This window comes from Typopeltis vanoorti, chromosome 7 (assembly GCF_054136105.1).
Source record: "Typopeltis vanoorti isolate ZY-2024b chromosome 7, IOZ_Tvanoo_1.0, whole genome shotgun sequence".
NCBI lineage: Eukaryota > Metazoa > Arthropoda > Arachnida > Uropygi > Thelyphonidae > Typopeltis > Typopeltis vanoorti.
The window spans coordinates 81,645,329-81,668,004 of NC_143555.1; the positions used below are offsets into that span (position 1 = coordinate 81,645,329).

General features: G+C 34.2%; 1 protein-coding gene across 2 annotated transcripts in view; it reads right to left on the reverse strand.

Annotated features, from left to right (window-relative positions):
* LOC150104812 (uncharacterized) overlaps window positions 1-22,676 on the reverse strand; it is a 449,875-nt gene that overhangs the window by 36,616 nt on the left and 390,583 nt on the right. For both annotated transcript variants that reach the window (XM_090395370.1, XM_090395369.1), the window contains 2 exons: window positions 20,189-20,325; window positions 9,180-9,251 (listed from right to left, as the gene is read on the reverse strand). In XM_090395370.1, coding sequence (XP_090251496.1) covers window positions 9,180-9,251; window positions 20,189-20,325 — 209 coding nt within the window. The remainder of the gene's footprint in view (window positions 1-9,179; window positions 9,252-20,188; window positions 20,326-22,676) is intronic.

The following is a 22,676-nucleotide window of genomic DNA, read 5'->3' on the forward strand; positions in this document are numbered from 1 at the left end:
CACTCCCCACTTTCACACAGACGTTTGGTTTCTGCAATATGTATATTCTGCAAATATTTCCATGGGAAATACTCATCTGAAATAACATCAATAAATCCTCCACTCAGTTCGTTGGAACACGTGCAGCTGTTGCTTAATATCCCTTCACAGTACACCAAGAAACAAACAGAACAAGTTTCTTTTCCTCCTCTTTCATCTCTGCAACTGCTGCACTGTGGAACAGCCTCTCCCCTCCTGCTGTATTTTCCCAAGGAATACAATTTACAATCATTTAAATCAAATCCCTCCTTTCCCAACCCACTACCCATACACGTTATTAATGTATTATAGGTTGATCGACCTACCTCTTGTGTATGGGCACAACATATAAAAAGTACCCATCTATAAAATAGGAAATAAAATGATGCAAGAACTACAGAGGGTATTTTTCCCTACTAACTGTTACTAGGAACACTCAGTAGGGAACCAGTTGAATAAATTTATATGGATAAGACAGAAATTAGCCAAAACATTATCCAAGCAGTGTGCAAGACAGTGTTCCAACCAATTTTAGCTTATGGATCTGAGACTTGGGTTAGCAATAAAGGAGTTGATCAAAAGATAGAGAACACAGATATGAGTTCTAAGAAAAATTATGAGATTGAACATATGGCATCAATGGCAGAATCATATTAAAATGAATATATTTAGGGATGTGTGAGCAGAGCTAATCTAAGGTTGTATGGTCACTTAGAGTGAGAGAGAGAGAGGAAAGTTAAGCAAAGCAGGTATGTCATGAAAAAGATCCACAGGAAGAGCAAGATCTAGGTGTATTGATTCATTAATTGATTTTGATGATACTGGAATGCTGATAAGTGACAGACTAATTTGAAGGAAAGTTGGTGATAGAAGATTAGTAACAATATAAACTTAATTGCGTATTACTATCAAAATATCCTGTACACTCCTAGAGGGTACATATTGGGAAACTGCTGCTGAAGATGTTTTCTTAATTTCTTTCAATAATTACTATACTTCTCTTCATGATACATAGTATATGAGGAATTTGATTAAGACAAATTCATTTTCACTTAAAAAAAATAAATAAATAAATAAAAAACACCACGAAGTGCTGCTCAAGTTTTTCTCTCTTCCCGCCAACACTAAGTCTCTATTTTATACCAACAGTGCATATTCAAAACCAAAAACTTGTTTTACAAAGAGGGGAAAAATATGTTTTAGGCCACACAGTTTTTTTTTCTAGAATTGTATTTTAATGTAAAGCTGGAAAGACATTAATAAATTTTATAACTTTCTTTTGTATCTTCAAATAAAATTTCTTCTCATGCTTATTAATTTATTTTTCATAAGTTGTATAAATAAATGACTTATTTATGTAAAATATGCAAATATTTCAAAAAATATACTTTATTCTGATTTTTTTTTTTTAAATTTCAATAACTGTATTTGTTTTCCGTTTTATTTAGAAACATCCCATTATTTTTTATTGTTAACACAAAAAGTGTTAACAATACGTTTAATGCCAAATGTTTAAACTTCACTTTTCTTTGGCATAGGAATTATAAAGTGATTGTACTGTCAAACAGATAACACAGCTGTCAAAAGGTTGACATGTCATTTGGCTGATTCTCCATGGCTGCATGGCTGTTAGTTTACTTTTACTATTACAATTAAGATTAATTAAAAAAGATACTGAACTTCTAGGTTCATAATTTTCAGCTTGAAGTTAAAAAAAAAAAAAAAAAGTAACAAGTAGCATAATGAACAAATGGAACACTTTGCCTATATTAATTCTGAACTGTATTAGCACAAACCATTTACTGCTTTATATCTTGCCTTGGATAGCCATAAACAGATGAGATACTTTTATATAATAACTATAAAATGATATAATTAGGGAAATGAAGGAAGCCATAGAATTCAACACTAAACATGGACTTTTTGAATTACCAGTTTCGATGATAGGCTAGTCTTTTCTCCCTTCATGCTGCTGTTCAAAATAAATAAATAAAAATAAATAATCAGCTAATACCTTTTATTCGCTTATAGGGAGTAGATGAAGCCTTTTAACCTTATCTAGCTTTTGGAGACTGAGTGGAAAGTTCAATCTCAACCGGTATCCAATCAGAGATAGCTGGCCCATGACTATGAAAATAAATTAATAAAATAACCATGGGCAACTACTTTCTCACCATATACAGCACTGATGTGATGCATGTGTGACAATAATGCATGTGCGCAAACACACATACTGTATATAAGCTATCCCCTCCTCTAATAAATGATAATACTATTAATGCACCAAATAAAGACTAATCTACAGAATCTAAAACTCTCACACAAAATATAATAAGGCAACATTACCAGATGAAGAAACAAACATGAAAAACACATCATTTTAGAAGCTATAAGAAATCAGGAGTCATGGGCCATGCTTTTTATTATTATATGATATCTCCATGGAGTTTGGAAACTTGTTATGGGAGACTCAAACTAACCATTACACACAAAACCTATCATATACCACTCATTAAACTCTTTCACTGTTAAGTAACTCTCAACTAATTCTGGCAATCCATTCCACTAACATGAAAATTACATCATTTTAGAAGCTATAAGAAATCAGGAATCATCTTTCACTTTATTGTCATCTGCAAATTTTCTTCCTCAAAGGTCTTTCTTCAGTTTCAAGAAGAGGTAGTAGTCACTAGGTTCTAGATTTGGGCTGTAGGGCGAGTGTTCAATCTTCTGGAAGCCACAGTCCTTCAGTGTAGCCTTCGTAACAATAGCTGTATGGACTGGAGCATTGTCATGAAGTAGATGAACACAATGACTTAGCATTCCATGCCTCTTCTCCTTTATAGCATAGCACATGTTATGCAGGAGTTCATGCAGGAGTGAAGCATAATATTCTGCATTCATGGTGGTATTCATTTCCTTGAAGTCAATTAGTTGCCATGATCTTCTTAGTGGACTAGGTGAATTTGGCTTTTCTCAGCAGTGCTTTGCCTGGTTCACTCAATGGATTCCCTTTTGGAAAGAGGATCATAATAAAGGACCATGATTTCATCTCCGGTGACAATGGATTCCAGAACGTCTCTCTGATTCCCTCGGCAAAGCTCTAAAAACGTGCAGGAACATGACACATGATGCTCCTGAATTGAAGAGAGAAGTTGAGGCATCCACCTTCCACTGACCTTCATCAAATGAGGTTTCTCATGAATGGTTATTCAGGTACAAACTTTGTTTGCTTACACTTGGATAAAGGATTAAACCAAGGATATAATTTTTTGGTATCTTTAATTTATAGTATAACCAAGTGAAAAACTTCTAACAACTATCTGTAATCCAGAGTATTTTAATAATAAGGTGTGACACCTTTTGGCTACTCATACATGAAAATATGACTTCTGCATTACTTCAACTGTATTATCACCTCTGGGTCTGACTCCCACTGATGATATCTCAATAAAGGTAGAAACTGGTCTGGGTAGTGACCCCATAATGCATAGCATTATACACACCCATAAGGATATGTGCTTTACATTATGGGATACCAAGGCAAGTGATGTGAAGTCACAGCTTCAATATACGAGTTGCCTGAAAATAGTTCAGGTGTAAACTTTGCACTTGGATAAAGGATTAAACGAAGGATATAATTTCTTAGTATCTTTAATTAATAGTATAACCAGGTGAAAAAACTTCCAACATCTTCCTTGTAGACCCCGTGGTCTATAGCAGAACCCAACAATATATTTTGCCTTATTGGCCTCTATCTCACATTATACAGACTCAAATGAACAATTTCCCCAAACCTAAGCTCCTCTTTAATTTCAAATTTTGTTGGTTGTAGTTCTTCAGCTATCATCAGCAATATACTCCACCTCCTGTTCTATTCCCTCTATCCTCCTGGAAAATACAATACCATTTATATTCATTTCCTATAACTATATCATTTTCTATCAACCAGGGCTCACTGATACTTATAATTTTTGGCCAAGTTGAGCTTGACCAATACGAAAACTCCTCTTCCTTATTCCTGATACTTCTTGCATAGATGTACATGCATCTCAGCATCCCATTGTACCTAAAATTACCTTTGTGTAATGTCATTAACAACCCATTTGAATCAGAAACCTGTGAAATCGCATTCAGCATTGTATAATAATTTCTGTACACACACACTTATTATCACAATTATGCTTGATTGCATCTCCCCCCCAATAATTTTTAAATTGATTTATTGGCCAAGTTGAGCTTGACCAATACGAAAACTCCTCTTCCTTATTCCTGATACTTCTTGCATAGATGTACATGCATCTCAGCATCCCATTGTACCTAAAATTACCTTTGTGTAATGTCATTAACAACCCATTTGAATCAGAAACCTGTGAAATCGCATTCAGCATTGTATAATAATTTCTGTACACACACACTTATTATCACAATTATGCTTGATTGCATCTCCCCCCCAATATCTCTAGTTTCCCTAGTTTGGCACTTCCAAACTCTCACTAAACAACACGTCCTCCAAACATCTAACTCCAAAAACATTTAAATGTAATCTGTCAAGCATATACAAGTACTTTTGTCCATCAAATTCACTTCGTACATCAATAAACTGCACACCCCACCTGCACAATCTTTTGACTCATTAACAATCATGGCCCTCAACTCTGTCCGGTCATACTGAAGCAGAAGCCTCACAATTTTTACTTCCTTACTCTTCATTTTTGCTTCTTTCAATAACTCTTTCATATTTTCTTTTATTGCATATTTCTCCAATTTGGAACCATTTATTCCTGTCATAACAATCATCTCTTTCACTTCTCCCTTTGGAGACCCATTTACAGACAAAGTAAAATAATCCACCTTATAAGAATTAAAGAGTTAGTAGCTATTCAACAAATCAAATCCTGTTTTATGCTTTTATGTTTTTTTAGGATTTACCGCTATATTATATATAGTGCTTTATCTTAAAGCTACTATTTACATCCTTGTAACCTGGACGAAATACTGATTTTAATTAAATCTAGTTTGTGATAATTCTATTGTATTATCCTCCATTAAATATACATTATGTTTTTAGAATGATTATTATATAATCAAAGAAATTATTTATTATGGAACCTCAACCAAAGAAAAGTCAGAATAAACCAGGCCAGCATAAAGATGTGTAGTAACAGAAACAAAGAAAAAGCAAAAAAGTACCAACGAAACCAATAAATATAGATCTATAGTGGAGTAAAAAAAGAAGAATGAGTAAAGGCAGGTGTAGTGATTATGATACATAAATGTATGGAAAAAATATCATTTATACAGGGTGTTCGGGATAAATTTGACAGTTTCGTAAGGAAAAAGAAAATCTTCTTTGTATCTATTAAATTTAATGAATTGACAAAAAAACATTACAGGCAGAGTTAATTACAATACTATCAACAAGATTTACTCAAAATAACCACCATTAGCATCGATCACAGCTTCAATTCTGCTTCGGAACCTCGAACAAGCTGATGCTACAGTCTCCCTGGGAAGGGCCGCAAAAACTGTTTTAATTTTATCCATTAACTGGGCTTTTGTATTACTGGAAGTGCGATTGGTGTCTTTTTCAACTGCGCCCCATACAAAATAATCCATGGGGTTAAGGTCTGGGGAGTTTGGAGGCCAAACATTTGGACTGGTGAAGTCGTAGAAATTTTCAGACAACCATTTTTGACTTTTCCCAGAGGTGTGGCAAGGGGCCGAATCCTGCTGCCATACATACGGCCTACCATTGGCTACCCTTGTTATCCAGGGCTTGACTACAGTTAGCAACTCCACGAACAAAGCCCGAATTCCAATGCCAGGGTTCTTCAACACCTGTTCCTGCAGATTTGCGAGGAATTCTGCTGTACGAACGCAATCAGATCGTCTGCTAGGGATCTTTCTTCTTGCTACATCCTCGTAGTCACCATTGCAAGTCTCTAGTTCATGCCTGATTGTTTTTACTGTATTCAGGGAGCATTGGGCAGCAGTCGTAATATCCTTATTTTGATGGCGGGCACGAATCATCATGATACAAGTTATTCTCTTCCATGATTCAGGTGGGTTCCAGCTATCCATCCTTTCTGACATCTTGTATATGAATGAAGAAGGGTCCAAACTTTTAAATGAAGAGAAGTGTGTGTTAATACATGTAACTTACGGAAAAATATAATTAATTATAAATATGTCAAATTTATCCCGAACACCCTGTATATAACTAATGAAATGAAAGATTAATAGAAATTACACTCAAAACATTATGAGGTCACACAAATCGATGCTTATGTACCAGAAGCGGAGAAAGAAAACCTTTTATAAAGAATTACAAAATGTCACAAATAAAGCAAATAAAACTGGCTATTTACTACTAGCAGGAAATTTGGCAAAGAAATCTGTAATCAAAATGGATGCAAACTGCAAGATTTTTGTCATTTATAATAATAGAAAAATAATGAAATTGGTATTTGAACATAAAGAAATCCATAAATATACATGGCCAGGTAAAGGATATAAATCAGATATCAATTATAATATCACAAGTTTTAAGGTAGATAGCTAAATTTTATATCTAGGAGTATATCGAAGGGTTTCTTTTGAATTAAACTCTGTTCATTATATAATATTGGCATAAATGGCTAAAAATAAATACAATGAAAAATGCCTATCAACTGAGATTTTTTCATTACAAGATTCCCATATTAGACAATTTTATGTCATTTAATTATTGTCAGATTTTCTCATTTAATGAGAAAATTTGAAACAAATCCTGACAAAAGCAGCAACAGGAAGCTTAGAAATAAAGAGTAAATAGATCAGAAAAAAAAGGTGACTACAAAACTGGGAAAAAAAAGACAGTTACCAGAAATGACTAAATTCCAAGACAACAGAAACAAAAATAGAATACAAAAGAAATAGTGCTGAAACAATACAAAATGAGAAGTAAGAAAAAAACAGAGAGAGAGAGAACAATTCTGTAACAGAACTAGAAAAATAGCTAAAAAATGGCAAAAAAAAAGAAGTTAAACCACAATCAAAAATCTATAAAATAATAAAATATATGAGCAAAAAAATAAAAGAAAAGGTAAGAATATAAACAATAGATTTAGAAAAATAGGTAACTTATTTTCATAATATCTGGACTAATGATAATAAAGAAGTAAAATTGATAAAACAAATAATGACCTAACAGAAAATACATTAGAACTACAAAATACAATAAATAAGATGAAAAAAAAAATTAAACCAACCAGGAGATGACAATATAAATATGGAGTTAGTGCAAAAATGCAGATGAAAAATGCAATGAGACTTCCAAAATTCTTTAAGGTCTGGATTCTTCTAACTTTTGGAAAAACACTGATTATTTCAATTGATACAAAAGGAAAATAAAGATGGCTGCAATACCTATAGCAGAGTTAGTCGATTAAATGCACGGTACAAAATATATGCAAGAATATTAAAGGAGAAGCTAAATAGTATTGTAGAGAACAAATTGGATTCTGAAAAGGCCAATCTTAATTATGAACTATTATAATAAGCATAGACTAATTTTTTTATCTAAAATTAATAATTGAAAAGAGAAGACAAGTTCAAAAAGGAAACACGTGGCCTTTATTGATTACAAAAAAAGCTTCTGATAAAATCAATAAACAAAAAAAAATTTTTTTTTTTTAAATATTAGTTGATTTAAATATACCAAACGAGTTCTAACAGTCTATTTAATAAATATAAATATATACAGAATATAAAATAATAGTCAAATTAGAACAAATATCAGAATGGAAAGATTACAGCAGAGATGCACCCATCACCACTTTAATATATATATATATATATATATATAACAATCTGGAAAACATAAAACATTTGATATACAAATAAACTTACAAATAGACATTATTATTATTTGGAGACGATCAACCTACATCAAAAGATGATTTACAAACATCAGTAATATCATTAAATGAAATTTCAGGATAATACAATATATATGAGAATAACTCAAGTAAAAATTAAAATAATGGCTTTCAAAAGAGAAACCCAAATAAGTAAAATAGTGATAGATAATTAAATATTAGAACAAGTCAATACTTTCAAATACCTAGAATGTGATTTATCATATGAATATGAAAAGATATACACATTAAAATATCAAATTTTGTTAAAGTAAATAGCATAATAAATCATACATTTAAGCCATTCCTGATAACAAAAGCTGGCCTGGTTGGCTGAGTCGTTAGTGTATCTACTCTCCAGCCAAGAGGCTGCAGGTTTAGATCCCACCAGACACATCTATGTTTATGATTGTCCTACTTACTCTTTGTGGAAAGGGCATCGCAACCTTACCACTTCTAGTAGACAGCTTCACTCCCAAAACCCAATGAGGTACGAGAGTGACTATGCAACATCACATGTGAATAACTAACTAACTGGTATGAAAACACATCCGAATCAGACTATAATTCTAGTCTAAACCAACTTTATTATATGGAAGTGAAACATGGACCATAAAAGATGAAATGTTATTTCTTTTTTCCATAAAAAAAAGGGGAGAAACACATTTAAACAGCAGAAATTTTATTTCTGCTGTTTAAATTGCTTGGATATACCAAGTGGGATCATAAAACAAAAAGGAGTTTTATAATCCCTGAATATAAAACCAATTAACTATTATATAAGTAAATATAAGTTAGATATTAGTTAATTATTATATAAATAATTATAAAAAATATATAGAACTTCTAAATCAAATGGACAACAGCAGATTGCAAAAAACACTATATAGATATAAATGGAAAAAGAAGAACTGGAAAACAAAGAAAATAATCAAATGAGACTGGATCATGCCACTTGCCCTAAAATCCGTAAGAGGAAGAAGAAAATTATGTAATCAAACCACAAGATTAACATCTGTAGCTAAATGAATAATCATCTGTAGTATTAGCTCTTCCACTTAAAAAATTTTTTATGAGTGATACTGATTATGAATAACTTTCAGTTTAATTTTCTTCCTATTAAAACAATTAATGATTAATTGCAAGTTATACACACTTTCAAAAATTTTAAGTTGTGATCAGCCTGAAAAAAACCAAACTGAAGTATATAAAGCATATAAAAATGTTTCACTTCAGAAATTATGAACAAAAAAAAATTACCTTAGAACTGTTAATTTGCTTTCTATACTTCCAGAAGTAATCTGTGCTCTCTGGAGGACATTTGTAATATGGCTGAAAATACATATTTTCAGTTCATTAATTTACTAAAAACATTTTTTTCTTCAATGTCCTGACAGTATTTTATTTTATTTTCAATTTTATTTAATAAAGTTTCTTTTATCTTATTTTTCTTATACTGTTAGAAAATGAAACAAAAATAAATCAATTTATTTTAGACACTCCAAATAATTAAAAAAAAAAAAAAAATCAAGAGAGAGAGAGAGAGAAAAATCAGTTAGCATTAACTTAACGAGGTTTAACCAGCAAGTCAACTTAAAATTAATTTTTTCTTTATTTATGAATTTATCACCACATTATTTTTCATATCAAATACCACTCCCCCAACAAAATGTATACTATGAACAATGCTCAATTTTCAAAAACATCTAATCATCTTATAATCACAAAAATTATAAGATGATAACATGACAATGATATGAAGTTTTCATCTTATAATTTTTGTGATAATGTCATAATATGCCTTTCAGACTACTTCCCCCAAGGAAAACAGGATTATGAAGTAACAGGATTACTCCTATTACTTCATAAATCACTCCATTTAACACAAATAATGAGGCTATGCAAATGTATGAAATGAGGATATAACACATTATTATAGGATAAAAATTCTACCCCCCCCCCCAACTCACACCATTTTAAGCCCCATCCAGAAGAGATTACAAACCTATGGTATATTAGTACCATGGGATAGGCTGAAAGACAACCAGAAATCTTGACTTGAGACGAAATGCAACTTTTCAAGAAGATGAGTGATGAAATTCATTTTTTATATAAGGCCCACACACGAGAGGTTCCAAGATCTATAAAATGACAGTACAGTGCAGTGCATGGGCAAGTGGTTGGAAAGAATAAAGGATTTTATTTATTAATTATTTTATTTTATCTTTCTGAAGACCTGAAGGATATAATCACTGGGCAGAACAGTATGGAAAAGAATGTACCAGAGAGCAGAGATACAAGAAATGAAGACAGAGGATGAGAAGTTATTTGATGAGTTTGGAAATGAAATGTATATGTGTGTTCATATGTAAATGGGCACTACTCCACTAAATAGGCCAATTTAGTGGAGTAGTGCCCATAGAAATACCTTTAGAAGAGATATAATACAGTAACAATGCATCTATGGAAAAGCAATTCAAGAGAATCAGTGAGAGAGTTGTCATCAATTTTTCATTCAAGCATTCTGAGGAAAGTCCCAGGGTGCATGACCTCAAATATGGGATCAGTATTCTAAGGATGGGAACTGTATTTTAAGATTTCCAAGAATACTAAAAAGAATGCCAAGATTTTGGAGGCTGAAGAGGTTGGCTGGTTGATTTAAGGTTTATTGGTGCAAGGACAGCTAAGATCATACTATGCCATAAAGGAATAAATTAGTCAATAATTTATATGTACAAAAAACAAGTTAAACAATGCAATATCTACATACAAATAGAATTAATAATCAAATGTGATTGTACAAATCAATTCTTTGTAAGAAGTTAAAAATGTCATAAAAAATTGTCTGAGTCTGATAACATTTCTCAGATTGTATATGGCTCGGCCAGATAAATAATTTCATTTCTCACTCATGTGAAGTGCTGATACTCCACCAGAATATGACAAATAGTAAGATGTGTGTTGCATTTTTCACACCATCATCCCTCAGTAAATAAGAATGTGTAAGATGAGTGTGACCTATGTGGAGCCTAGCAACTCCCTCTCTTCTATTTTTGCATTCACTAGACTGCCAATGCTTAATTTCATGAAATTTGTTGTCAGTGCTTCCTGCCATGATGACTGCCACTGGGCAATTAGCTTTGATCTTATAAAATGTCTGTAGCCTGTATAGGGAACTATCAAATTGTATATGAAAAAAAGTACAAGCTGGTCTAGCAGCTGCACCTGCAGCCTCATTTCCCTTAATTCCAATGTCTGGGAATCCAGCACAACTGAACATCAAAATTAAGGGACTTCATTTTGTACAAGTTGTAACACCTCACAAAGCACTAGATGTGGATTATATATAGAGGAGATAGCCTGTAAAGAACTCACAGAGTCTGTATAAATTACGCACTTTTCTCTTTCAAATGCACAAGTGCAAGCTGCATGGCATGCAACTCTGCTGTATAATTACTGCAATCAAATGGGATGTGGTTGGAGATAGTAAAATCAGGAAACACAGCAGTACAGCCAACAGAGATATCTGATTTTAAACCATCAGTATAGATGGACAAGAAATCAGAGTGGGTTGCTCTGTGTGCATTAAACAATTGAAGGCAGACATATGATGGCATATGAAACTTTTGTAGTTGACAAAGTGAGAGGTTGCAGGATGGAATGCAAGCCTGCCATGGAGGAGAGGAATGCTGTTATGTTTGGTACAAATAATATTGTCAACATTCATGGCAACAGCTTTCATAATCTCTATAACACGGATACCAGAAAGATTATATGGCAGTCTGTCATGTGATACCGAGCCTTCCAACATAGAGAAAAGAGATTAGCCCATGTAAGATGCTCTAGGAGAGAGGGAGAGATACTTTATTTTTAAGGCATAGTTAAGAGACAACTGTTTCCATCTAAGTGATATATCTGGTTCATTTGCTTCAACATAAAGGCTTTCAGTGGGCAAAGAGCTCCAGTAGCCATCCATATACTCGGATGATGATGGAATTCAACCATTGCAGGTTACTCTGCTTTGCTGCACCACAGACTTGAGACTCACAATCCAGCTTTAAACATATAAGCACACAATAAAGATGAAGCAACGAAGATTGATCAGCATCCCAATCAGTAGAGGATCAAGTACAAAGAAAATTCAACACACACTCTTGCACTTTTCACTTAGTTGACAAATGTGTGCAAGTTTTCTATCAAAGATGAGTCACAAGAACTTGACTTCTGTTGCTACTTGAACTGAGTTAACTTTGATAGCAAAAAAAAAGGGTCGTAACTAAGACACAGCCTTCAGGAACACTCAGATCTTGATGATATGGTCGAGATAGCATGCTTTACACTGTGACTTGCAGAACTCAGCTAGACAAAGTTTTTAATAAATATAAGGTTTCCTCTGAGGTCTTTTAATATGCCAATCTCCAGGCTGTCATAAGCTTTTTCGTGTCTCTTATACAAGTTTCTAAATGGACCAAACGGTGCAAAGTCAAATAATGTCCATATTTCTGACATTTGAGATATCTGCTTTTACAGATGATGAGGCTAAGGTGTACCAAAAGTAGGGATGATGTTCCTAGTTGGAACCAAATGATCTTTCCTATAGACTGTGCCTTATACCTGTCACTTCCTGATCTTTAAGCTCAGAATATCTCTCTCTTTATCAGGAGCATCAAGGAGATTCCATTCTGAGATTATTCCTCTAGAAAAGTTGAGTGTTTTATGAGGTGTTGATATAATTGTTATTTCTTGTGTTAATGTTGCTCTGAGGTAATTTTTCAGCATGTTGACATGATGCTCGTGCATACACTAGTGTCCAAAATCTAAGGACAACTGCAAATTGACACAAATCAGCTTGTGGCAATTTATATAACTGATTATTTCAAGTAGAAAGCAGTTACACATTCGAATTTTTGAATCGTGCACAAAGGGGTTGCACATGGTAGCACTTCACAGGATAAAAGTCAAAAGGCTGCACTAGGCAAATTGTGTTTGAAGGAAGCTATTTTTGTGAAGGAATAAAGTTGCAAACTTGGATATCTCACAATGTCTCAACGACATCACTAGATGATTTCACACGGGGAAGAATTATTGGAAAGTTTGAAGCAGGCTGCAGAATTACTGATATTACCAGAGATTACACAATCTCACATAATGTTGTATCCAAGCTCTAGGCAGCATTTCTAACCAATGGAGTGTGTGTGTTTTCCAGATATTTGCTAAGAGGCTGCCTCATTCTATCACTGACATTAATACCATCTATTCAGACTCCTAATTTTTCTCAGAACTTTCCTATCTGTGGTCTCTAATCATTGTTCATGTGCTCCATCCACCGTAAAACCGGTTTGAAGACTGCCATAGTCCTAGTTTAGTGTTTTGACTAATTTCTCTCTTATTACATATAAACTTATTTAACTGCACCCTCCCCCCTCATAATGATAGCTTTACTTATTCTGTGGTCTATGTCTATATTTAATTTACCATCTTCACTAAAATCTGCCTAAATAGCTAAAATATTTCACTTGTTCTATACATTTACATTGAGAATGCAGCTGAAGTTTTCTATGTTCCTGCCTATTTTCATAATATTGGCCATTTTATTGCTGATTTTAAAGCCATATTTGTCATGTTGTTATTCAATTTGGTTAGAGAATCTGGAGACTTGCACTGAATATACTGAGGAGTACATCATCTGCATAAAGTAAAGAGCTAAATTTGATATCAATGATTCTAATCATCAGTTTTTTGTACTTTTAATGCCACTTTTTTTTTTTTTTTTTTTCATAATGATATCCACATAGATAATAAATAAGAGCGGATATAGTGTACACTCTTGTCTTTCACATGATTACATTAAACCATCCTCCTGTGTTTCCTTCAGTTTGAACTGCTGACTTAAACAATTTGAATATAGCCTAAGTATCGCTTGATATAATGTCCCATTTACAGCATATAACTGTAGAGTTTTGATAAGCTTTTCTTTCTTTCTTGTACCTTGTCATGTTTAGCAGATCTGGAAAATGCATAAGCATAGTTCTTTGTTATATTCCCATGGTTTCTCACTATCTGTCTTGAGCCCAGCCTCTTCTGCCATTTTTTTTAGCCTCTTCTCAAGTATGCATGCATAAATCCTACCTGGAACACTTAATGTTATATTCCCATGGTTTCTCAACTATTTGTCTTGAGCCCAGCCTCTTCTGCCATTTTTCTTAGCCTCTTCTCAAGTATGCATGCATAAATCCTACCTGGAACACTTAATAGAAAAATTTGTCTGCAGTTTTCACATTCAGTTTTATTCCTATCTTTATAGATGGTAACTATGAGAGCTATTTCAATCATCTGGAATTTGGCCTTCTGATCAGACTTGATAAATTATGCAGTTGGGCCACTGCAAAACTTTTATATCTCTATGTTTGAGCATTTCTGATTAAATATCTACTTCACTGCCTTTTCACATTTCAGCAACTTGCTAGCAAGTATTGATATGTATTCTTGTTTGCATTACTCTTGAATATTTTCTACTGGTGTTCTGTCACTGCTAGTGTCATTTAATAGTTTCAAAGTAGCCTTTCAATTTTCATGACCCCTTTATCATCTTTGATTCCTTATCCAAGTCAGTAGTTTATATTCTTAGTCCCATATTCTCCAGTTTATGCAACAGCCTTTCATGTGGTATCCTAACAAATGCCTTAGCATTTGTTAGGATACCACATGAAAGTCCAACAGTATCACGGTGTATCCATTCCTCATTACTGTAACATTATAATAAAATGTGAGCAAACCACTAAACATGACCATTCTTTGGTAAATCCATGCTGTTCTTTGCAAAGCATACTATGGTGAATTGCAGTTTAGTATGTGCTTTTTCCTCTAAACACATAGTAAGTGCCATGATTTTTCTATGACTTATGAAATCTCATCCATTCACTTTGCCTTTCATGTTAGGCTTAATGACCTGTCACAGCCAAGTAACCTAGCTTCTAGAAACCTGATATTGCTATACTGTACTTTCTTTTGGCTTGTCTGTTTTGAGGGATGAAAAACCTTGCCACCTCCATATGAGACCAGCTAACTTGCTTTCAGCTGAAAAGCCATTATAAAGGTTCTTTGCATCCTAGATCAGGTTTGAACCCAGGTCTTTCCAAACAAAGGGCTTTATCCTTTCTGTATGTTGCAGATCACAACATACAGAAAGCTGTGATCTGCAACAACAATGAAATTGACTAGTTACACCAAAATGCCACAGTGATCTCCCCCACACAAAAAACATTAAAAACTTAATCAAATAAACTTACTGCCACATTGGCAGCATATATATCATTGTGTCTGAATGATATTTTAATGTATAGAGTATGTCAGAAGCATCTATAACAGCATACAAGTGCATGAATCAAAACCAAATGCTAATGTTTTCTGCCTCCCTTCCCCAAATGAGGCATGATGGGCTGCTATATGTAAATCTACAGTTGATGAACAGTAACAATCACAAGGATTCGTCTATGGTCTATTATGGTGAAACCACAAGAACAATATGGAACAAATTCAGATATTACTTTCAGAGGGAGTCATCAGCAAAAGTAACAACACTGAGCTGGAAGAGGAAGTTGTTCACTAGTAGGAGCATCTACAGTGCATCATGTTCCAATAGAAGATGAACACAACATGACATGCACCACAACAGCATGAGGGTGGTCTGTTGGTAGGTCTCTTGGCCTAACAATGAAAAAACAAATTTATAATTTCAAAAGTATTTTTATTTTTCAACATAATCTCCTCTAAGACTAATACATTTATTCCAGTGATGCTACAGTGCTAGTGGTTCTCAGTAAGATCTGCAAAATACCCTCTAGCTACAATCACCTCTTGATTCAAAGAAAAATGCTGACCAGTGAGGAAGAGTTTTAGGAAGAGAGAGAAGTCAGAGGGAGCCAAATCTGGGGAATAGGGTGGATGTTCCAACAATTCATAGTGCAGATCTCTTAATTTTCCCATTGCCAAAACACCTTTGTGGGCAGATGCATTGTCCTGATAAAAGATGATTTTTTTCTTCTGCAAACCGGGTCTTTTCTCGCGAATTTTTTCATCTAGTCTAGTTAAAAGATCAGAATAATATTCCTCGGTTATTGTTTTACCCTTTTCAAGATAATTAATAAACAAAATGCCTTTAGCATCCCAAAACGCTGATGCCATGACCTTTCCTGCTGATGGAACTGACTTTGTCTTCTTTGTATAATAAATTTAGTTTAATCCTTTATCCAAGTGTGAGCAAACAAAGTTTGCACCTGAAAGTATCTTCAGGACTGGGGTAAGGTGGTACAACACCAGGACACTCCTTGCAAAGGTGGAGCAAGCTACCAACACTCCTATCTCAGTATCTCCCATAATGCAAAACACATCTCCTTGCGGATGTGTCTGATGTTATGCATTAAGGGAAGGGCCACAACCAGACTAGTTTCGACCTTTATTGAGGAGCGCCCTGGTGTTGTACCACCTTACCCCAGTCCTGAAGATACTTTCAGGCGCAAACTTTGTTTGCTCACACTTGGATAAAGGATTAAACTAAATTTATTATACTCTAACCAAGTGAAAAATAAACTTTCAACATCTTTCTCTAAATCCAGAGTAACTTATTAAAAAAAAGGGTGGCACACCATTTGGCAACTCCTATAGATAGAGATGACCTGCTAATGCTTCTGCCTGGTATCTCCACTTGGGCCTGGCTCCCACTGAAGAGACCTCAATGAAGGTCGAAACTAGCCTGGGTTGTGGCCCTTCCCTTAATGCATAACATCAGACATATTCGCAAGGAGATGTGTTTTGCATTATGGGAGATACTGAGATAGGAATATTGGTAGCTTGCTCCACCTTTGCAAGGAGTGCCCTGGTGTTGTACCACCTTACCCCAGTCCTGAAGATACTTGCAGGTGCAAACTTTGTTTGCTCACACTTGGATAAAGGATTAAACTAAATTTATTATACTCTAACCAAGTGAAAAATAAACTTTCAACATTTGTCTTCTTTGGCACTGGGCAACTGGCTTCTGCCCACTGTTTTGACTGCTATTTGGATTCTGGTGTGTAGTGGTGAATCCAAGTCTCATCTATAGTAATAAATCGACGCACAAAATCAGTTTCATTCTTGTTAAAACGCTCCAAGCACTGTTCATAGATTTTCATGTGAGTGCGTTTTTGATCAGCTGTGAGCAAGTGCAGCACCTATGTTGCACAAAGCTTTTTCATAGGCAATTCTTCATGCAAAATACATCCTACATGTTCTTTTCAAATGCCTATAGTCTCAGCAATTTCATGCATTTGAGTTACTTGCATCCAATGCCATATCGTGCACTTAATCAAAGATTTCTGTTGTTGTTGTTGTTACACTTTTTGGACGTCCTTCACGTGGATCATTTTCAAGACTGGTACGGCCACATTTAAACTCGGCAGCCCGTTTCTTAGTTGTCGAAAATGAAGGAGAAGATTGCCCATAAACTTTTATGAACTTCAAATGAATTTCTTTCGCCGTTAAACCTTCTTTTAAAAGAATTTTATAATCGCACGATACTCAATTTTATCCATTTCAAGGGATACAGACAACATTTCTGCTTCAGAAGCTGTATAAAACAAACTACTTGATAGAATGACTCAATTTCGCATGGATGCTTATGACAGATGTACCAATTTAGAAAGAAAAAAAATAAAAAAATCTTGCCGATAGTGTTACCATCTATGGTCGAGGCCGAGAACTTTTCAGACCACCCTCGTAAAATCACTTTGCGGAGCTTACCATCCACCAAAAAAAAGAATGGCTAAGCTGAGTATTCCACAAGCCACTATGCAGTACTTACATGAAAGAAGATTTGCAAATGTGCTACTGCATCAACAGTCTTTAATAAGTTCAGAGATTATGACAATGAGATTGAAGAAATATTTCATTTCTTTGTTGTCAGGAAATGCTTAATAAGTTTATAATCCTACCATTCCATGGAATATATTATGGTGATGGTTCTAATTGTCAAATTTTCAAGGGTGACCAATTTCAAAATGAAAAATTTTGTTGATACATGGGAGTCCCCTCCTTCTTACATTTAATCATTTTCTTAGTAAGAGCCTGTGTGCCTGTGTAGCTCAGTGGATGAGGCGTTTACACACCACGGCGCTTGGCCGCACAAAGGAAGACTTGGTTTCGAGTCTAGTCGGCGACTAGAGGAAATTTTTCTAAGCCTTTTTTCGACCGGTTCCCAAGTTAGTCGATCTCTGGCACGGGAAAGCGGGTTTTTCGTCCCGTAAACTCAAGAAAATCAACCGTAGAACCCACATTATTTCAGACATTAAATATATTGTGTTAGGGTTAGGGACCATGAGATGGCGGCACACTTGAGCCATCTCTCTTCGCTGCGTACCGCTTAATTAGTGATAGCCTTGGGCCATCTATCTCTGATTGGTACCAGTGGAAATTGAACTGCCCACTCAGTCCTCCAAAAGTTAGATAGGGCTAAATGGCCTCGCCTACTCCCCATATACGGGAATAAAAAGGCGTTAGATGATTTTTTTTTTTTTTAAATTTTCTTAGTAATTTTATTTTCAGACTACTAATGTCTTAATTAAGTGCAGAAGTACCACTTTTTTTTTAAATATAAAAAAATGTTAGAAAACAATAAAATATATTTAATTTTAAGGTATTTTTCAGAATTAGTATTGTTGCTTTCTGGTGGGACAAAGAAATAAAATCATCACAGTGCTATCTTAGAATACAAGAACAAAAGGATGAAAGCACATTAGTATTTGTTAATGGAGTTTTGTTGGTTAGGATCTGCAATAACAACCATGGGAAACTGTTGTCCCTATCCTATGCTAACTTTTAAGCACATTTTCTTCATTTCTCACCAGTAATAAAGTACTGATAAAGAAACTAATTTCTAGAATGCTCACATTGGAGAGAGAAATGAGGAAGCAGTTAAACAATGAATATTGGTGTCTTACCCTCGCTAAGCTATTGCCATGCGCATAGAAAGAGAAATGAGTAGTATTAAAAAAAATGCTTCACTAAAAATTAGTCAAACTATTACATTATTATTGTTATATACACACAATTTCATATATAAAATATTTCAAAAGAATTTTAGTCATCTTTTTCATGACTTCACTTTAAAGATTTCTTTGGCTGCAGCAAAATGTGAGTCAACAATATAATCATGAGCTTGACATATCATTTTCTGTTTAATTAAATTTATTTTGCAAACATCGAGTGGTAGTGGAATTAGTATTATAATTATGTTTGTGTTTAGTTCTATTTGGTTTGGACAGCAAAAAACATTGAGACTACTACTGTCTCAAAAAAAAAGTGGAAAATGTGACATTAATTTGAGGAGGGGAGGGGCGAAATGGCTGGAATTACATCCAACAGATAAGATTAGTGTAATATAGTTAATTCTCACTATAGTGATCATACAAAGAAGAATACTTTATTTCAGTTTCCAAATTGCAAAACACTATCTTTAGTTGAAAAGTTATTATAAATACACCTTTTGTTCATGATGGAACTTCCAACTGTTCTACCAAAGGACTCAGGAGGATGGATTAAAAAAAAATCAAATTACCAGATATATATTTTTTCATCAAATTTTGTAGAATGGAATTCATATTTATATACTAAAAGCCAAGTTAAACCAAAATCAAAATGTGACAATTTGTCACTGTTTATTTAGATATGTGCTCAAATGAAAAGAAAGCAAAAACACTAGTAAGTGGAATGTTTTTTTTTTTTTTTTTAGTAAATCCACTCATAAAAGGTTGCAAACTTATAGTACAGCAGTATGGGTAAGCTAAGGGTTAAATAATCCAAAAATAAGGAATTTTATCTCACCACTTCAGATTTCCAGTAAGTTCAGTGGAGTGGTCTACCACCAGGAAATGAAATTTAGCTAACAATATTCACAAATCTCAACAAACATGTTGACTGTGGAGGGTGAGATACTACTTATTTAGCCCAACAGGCTGACATTGGAAATGCATCTTAAATGACTTCATATATTCATTTGTACCTGCCTGCCTAAGTGTTTACAACTTTGGTTCAGAATTCCTATAACAAGGATACTGATATTACTGTAAAAAGAAGTTTAACAGTACTCATGCACGTGCACACACACACACACAAAACATACCATTTAATTGTCATCTGCAGAATTTGAGATGTCTTTAGAGTGGGTAATATCAGCAGCAACTGAATTATCATTTCAGTATAAAATGAAATTTCTCATGCTAAGTAGTTTAACTTACTTGCTGAAATTTAATGTGTCTTTGTACATCTTATGAGCTTTGTCTATATCAGTACTTGAATGTTCCAGGCAGTTTCCTGTAAGGATGAATTTTGAAAGAGACTCCAAATATTTTGTTCCTTGTATTATGTTATCTTTCTAAAATGGAAGGAAGAAAAATAAAAGAAATAATCATTATTTGCAAGGATTACTAATATTAATTGACACTTGACTATTTTACAAATCAACTTATTCCTGTAGTTATAATAAATAACTGTTATGTGTGCTTAATGTTACACACAAACAATTGGGAAGAGCATTAGATATGCTCTTCTCAATTGTTTGTGTCTTCACTAATGAGCATCATAATTATTATTATTATTATTATTATTATTATCTGAGACCTCCAGGGAGTCAAGGACTCACCGAGGGAGGCTGTAAATTACCCAACCCAGCTATCATACCTTCCTTTAAATTTATTTACATTAGATGCACTCACTACCCCCTAAGGGCAAATTATTCCACTCACTCACTTCTCTCTGAGAGAAAAACCTCGCTCTTACCCCTTTCTTGACTGAAAACAACCTTAACCCAAAGCATATTTTTCCACTCCTTCGCCACATACATAACTATGTTTAAGGGCATTTATATCTTTATCACGTTTGTATACCATAGCTGAACTTTCACACACATTTTTCCCTTACTCTCTGCATTAAGTCTCATACCAAGAAGTAATTTCTCCAGACTTCTGATGCCAAATGAATTCAAGTGCAGGCAAGCATTCTTATACAAACCTTTTCTGCCATCAAACACACCCCACACGTCTAAAAACTCTCATCCATATCTTCTACATAGCCTGGCATGAAATCATTTGCTATCATCGCCCTCCTTCTTAACTCAGTACTATCATATCTAGGTAGTAATCCTACAATTTTTACTCTTTCACATTTCTTTTTCGCTTTTTCCAACAGAGCTTTCATATCTTCTCTCATACTATGTTTGTCACCATTTTGGTTTTCAATTACGTTTGTCGTATTTTTAATCGCCGTTCCCAGGAAACCAGAAGTGGTGACTCCTTCGGCAAGTGCAAATTTTAAAATTGAGCCACCATACCATATTACCTTTTTTCTTAGATATTAACTGACTTACCATGTTGTTATTAATATTTTGATTTTCATGTTCAGTATTTTCCTGCCTGTTCTTGTTCTCATCCTTTTTCTTATCCTGTTGAAGTTTAGACAAATATTTTTCCACCTTTTCCAATTGCCTAGTTGATTTCCTAATAATTTCTTTTAACCAAGCTTATTTCTAATGTCAACGTATCCTCAGATAAATTATTATCCTCACTGCAGCAGTGCTTTTATTCAGGGCCTTGTTAACGAGTTTTTGGTGCCATTTTTAAGAGTAGTAAAAACTAATAATACTTCTGAAATTGTTACAAAATGGAGTTATTTCCATTAGCTTGCCTTCTTTTTCATAGCATCACATAAAATGGCATTAAGGAAAATAGCATTGCTTGTGATAACATATTATGAACGTGTGTGTGTGTGTGTAAAATGAAATGTTTAGATTGCTTCTGACAATATGTTTCCCTTAACAAGAAGCTATCAAACGATTCACAAAATTAGGATTTTATTGTAAATTTTATGTAAATCTCATCTATAGAAACTTGTACACCTATAGTATATTAATACTGGGAATGACATAAGGATTAGGTAATCATACTTCCACTTCACATAGAAGGCTTCACTTCTTGAAGTGAAGCCTTCTTGAAAAATGTACTACTGTTACATTTTTCAAGCCACTTCACACCAATAAGCAAAATGGTAGTGTTATATCAGACTATGTAATTTGTTATCTTCTAAACATTTAGTCCCAGAGTGGGATTCATGGCATGTTGGTTGGAGAGTGAAGATGCATCCATTCAGCCAAAGAGACAGTGAATTGTACCTGATGGGATGGGATGGAAGGTGAGAAGAGTATGAGCAGCAACTAATGCTCACAAAAATGTACTAAATATATGCTGTCTAGATATTGTAGCAATGTTCTTTCTGGCTTCAGAAAGAACATTGCTACAATATCTAGATCCATAACCCTTACAGTGGTGTGTATGGATGATGAATAGAAGATACTCCTATTTGTACAAATTTAGAGGAAAGTGTTGAAAGAATGATTGTGACCAGTTTGGTGGAGCAATGCTCATAAAAATAATTATAGAAAAGACATAATACACAGAGTGCCTAAGAGAGAGATTAACTGGAAGGAGTCTGTGAGAGCAGTCATCTAGTAAGTTTAGACTAGCCCTCTTCTGGATAATATCAAATTCCATGATATTTGCCACTGGGATATTTACTTTTGTCTTATGATCCTCCTGTGTTGATCAGCCTGTAGTGTGAAGACAGGCAAACAATGATATCCTAAGGAATGGGCTGACCTCACCGTGGCATCACTTCTGTTAATCCCACCATTGCTTGTAAAGCAAGTTCGATGGTGCATAGCTTAGCAGTAGA